The sequence below is a fragment of the Acanthamoeba castellanii genome (genome assembly GCF_000313135.1).
Source record: "Acanthamoeba castellanii str. Neff unplaced genomic scaffold scf7180000084653, whole genome shotgun sequence".
NCBI classification, from domain to species: domain Eukaryota; phylum Discosea; order Longamoebia; family Acanthamoebidae; genus Acanthamoeba; species Acanthamoeba castellanii.
In genome coordinates, this window is record NW_004457247.1 from 75,477 (window position 1) to 78,191 (window position 2,715).

A 2,715-nucleotide genomic window follows, 5' to 3' on the forward strand; every position below is an offset into this window, starting at 1 on the left:
TTTCTATTGCTAATGAGTGGGGTGGGGTGGCTTGTCGCTGGACCACCTGTCTAGGCGACGATGTAAATGAACGACATGATGACATGTCGGCGCTGCATCTCGCAGCCTTCTACGGGCATGTCGACATGCTCAAGCTACTCATTAGCAAAGGCTGCCAGGTTTCCTGGTGCTCCCGGTACGAGAGTCGTACCATGGCAATCCTGCGTCATCGGTGTCGTGTGCCTACTCGTGTGGTTCACCCTAACCTCATGTCCCTGGACAGGAGGTCCGGCGAGACTCCCCTTCACCGCGCGGCCGTTCGAGGGCACACAGAATGCGTCAGAGTCCTGCTTGATAGCGGAGCTGTAATCGACGCCAAGTACCAACCACCCTCTTGTAATAGATATACGCCTAGCACCAACAGCTTACGCGCTTCTTCTGTGGGAAAAAAACAGAGATTCGATGGGCAACACGCCCTTGCACCAGGCTTCCTTCTTTGGCCGAATTGACTGCGCAGGTCTCTTGGTCGAGGCTGGTGCTGACGTGAACGCGAAGAACAGCATTGGCGCTATTCCTTTCTCGAGGACCAACGAAGGTACTGCGCCATCGCTTGTCTGTCACGCATCTCGCGCACTCACCGGGTGCTTGATGACCTGCATATCGCCACATGGACAGACTTGAAGCTGATGTGGAGGACTCCGCGCATTACTGGCCTGCACCCTGGACCGCGACACGGACACTCGGCGACCAAGGTGGGTGCCAAGTTGTTCATCATCGGCGGCTCATCAGAAAAGGAGGAGCGTGTCGATGTAGTGGTGCTCGACACTGGTGCGCATTCTCTCCACGGCTCCTCACGCCCCCGATGTACCACTTGAGGAACTGACACTTGTCGAATCGCAGATGCCATGATGTGGTACCGGCCGACCGTGAAGGGCGACGCGCCGGCTTCCCGTTCTTTCCATTCGGCAACGCTGGTGGGCAGCAAGCTCTACCTGTTTGGTGGCAGCAACGACTCCCATTACTTCAATGATCTGTTCATCTTCGATGCGCGTACGTTATCTCCACCGATCTCGCACGCACGCACGCAGACATGATGACCCACTGTGTTCCTTTTTGGCAGTCACGATGCAATGGTCGGCTGTGGAGGCCAAAGGCGATATCCCCGAGCCGCTCAGCGGCCATTCGGCAACGCTCTTTGGCTCACAGATCTTCGTGTTCGGCGGCTACGACGGCCAAACCTACCACGACCAACTCTACGTGTTCGACACTCGTGCGCTTCACCCTTCTTAGTGCACAGCGGAACCGCTCGAGTGTGGCTGACCCGATTCTCCTTACAGAGACGCTGGAATGGCGCAAGCAGAACCCGTCTGGCGACATCCCGCCTGCTCGGGCCTGGCACACGGGCAACCAGGTCCGCACCAAGATATTCATCTTTGGAGGAACTGGCGCGAGCGCTTACAACGACCTCCACATTCTCGACCCGGGCGTGATGAGGTACTACCACACACCGCCCTCTTTGTTGTTGGTTGTTCTTACACACATTTGCGACATCGGCGTAGGTTCTACAAGCAGTCGGTGGTTGGCCAGCCCCGCGCCTGCAGTGGCCACGCTTCGGCGCTCGTCGGCAATAAGCTCTTCTACCTGGCTGGAGGGATGTTCGATTCGGGGTTGGACGATCTCAACATTCTCGACACTGAGAACTTTACCTGGTCGGCCGTCAAGGCACGCTTCTCCCACCTCTGTCTTTGCCTGGCCATCTCTGGCTGACGATGACGGTGCGCCTATGCAGCTGAAGATCGGCGGGCAGAGGTCCAAGTGGACGATGGCCAATTTCAGCGGACACAACCTGACGCTGGTCGGGTCGAGCCTCTACTGCTATGGCGGTTACTTCTTCGAGAAGTACAACACCACCGTGCGCGTGATGGAGACGGGCACGCGTACGACGCTCGAGTCGGACATGAAGAACGCGTTCATCACCAACGACTTCGCGGATGTGACGTTCCGCTTCCCGAACGAGGACAACGCGCTGATCAAGGCTCACAAGATCGTGCTCGCCTCGCGAAGCCAGAAGTTCAGAGACCTGCTACAGGGACGCGATGAGGAGGGCCTCACGATCGACATCAATGACATCCCGCGAGAGCTCTTCCAAGTGCTCATGGAGCTGTGCTACACCGACCACTTGACGTCGGTTAGTGTAACCACCCTCCCCTACACACTCACGAGGACAGCCACCCTAACTTTGCTATTGCAGTGCCCGCACCGTGCCCAGCAGCTGCTGTCGCTCGTCAAGGCGTACATTCCGCAGTCCTACAAGCGCACGCTCGCCTGTCTCATCCAGAAGGGCAAGGTACGTGAGGCACAGCCCCACCGCGACAGTGTGAATTGAACATGCATGACCGTGTGCGCAAATGTGCGTGTAACGTGATGAAGGTGGCGTCATCGCTGGGAGACGACCTGAGGCAGAACGCGCTCGGCTCGCCCTTGTTCTCGGACGTGATCTTCGAGGTGGAAGGACGCGACGTGCCGTGCCACAAGGTGGTCATCACCTCCCGCTGCCCTCAGTTCCAGGCCATGTTCCTTTCTGGTGCGCGTTCTTGCTCGTGTGTCGTATTGTTGCGCGTCCTAGTAGGTGTTAACGATGAACTCGAGCAGGTATGAGGGAAAGCACAGCAGAGAAGATCCCACTCGACCTGCACTACCCGATCTTCCTCATGTTCTTGGAGTTCCTCTACACGG

General features: G+C 57.6%; 1 protein-coding gene across 1 annotated transcript; it reads left to right on the forward strand.

Annotated features, from left to right (window-relative positions):
• Positions 1-125: 125 nt before the first annotated feature.
• Positions 126-2,714, forward strand: ACA1_104360 (BTB/POZ domain containing protein; the record flags this gene model as incomplete). The annotated part of the gene is made up of 11 exons (XM_004332952.1): positions 126-175; positions 435-574; positions 655-807; positions 880-1,029; positions 1,100-1,249; positions 1,317-1,473; positions 1,539-1,716; positions 1,796-2,167; positions 2,231-2,326; positions 2,410-2,563; positions 2,632-2,714. Coding segments are annotated over 11 exons (1,683 nt in total), but the record flags the coding sequence as incomplete, so codon positions are not given.
• Between the last annotated feature and the right edge of the window lies 1 nt (position 2,715).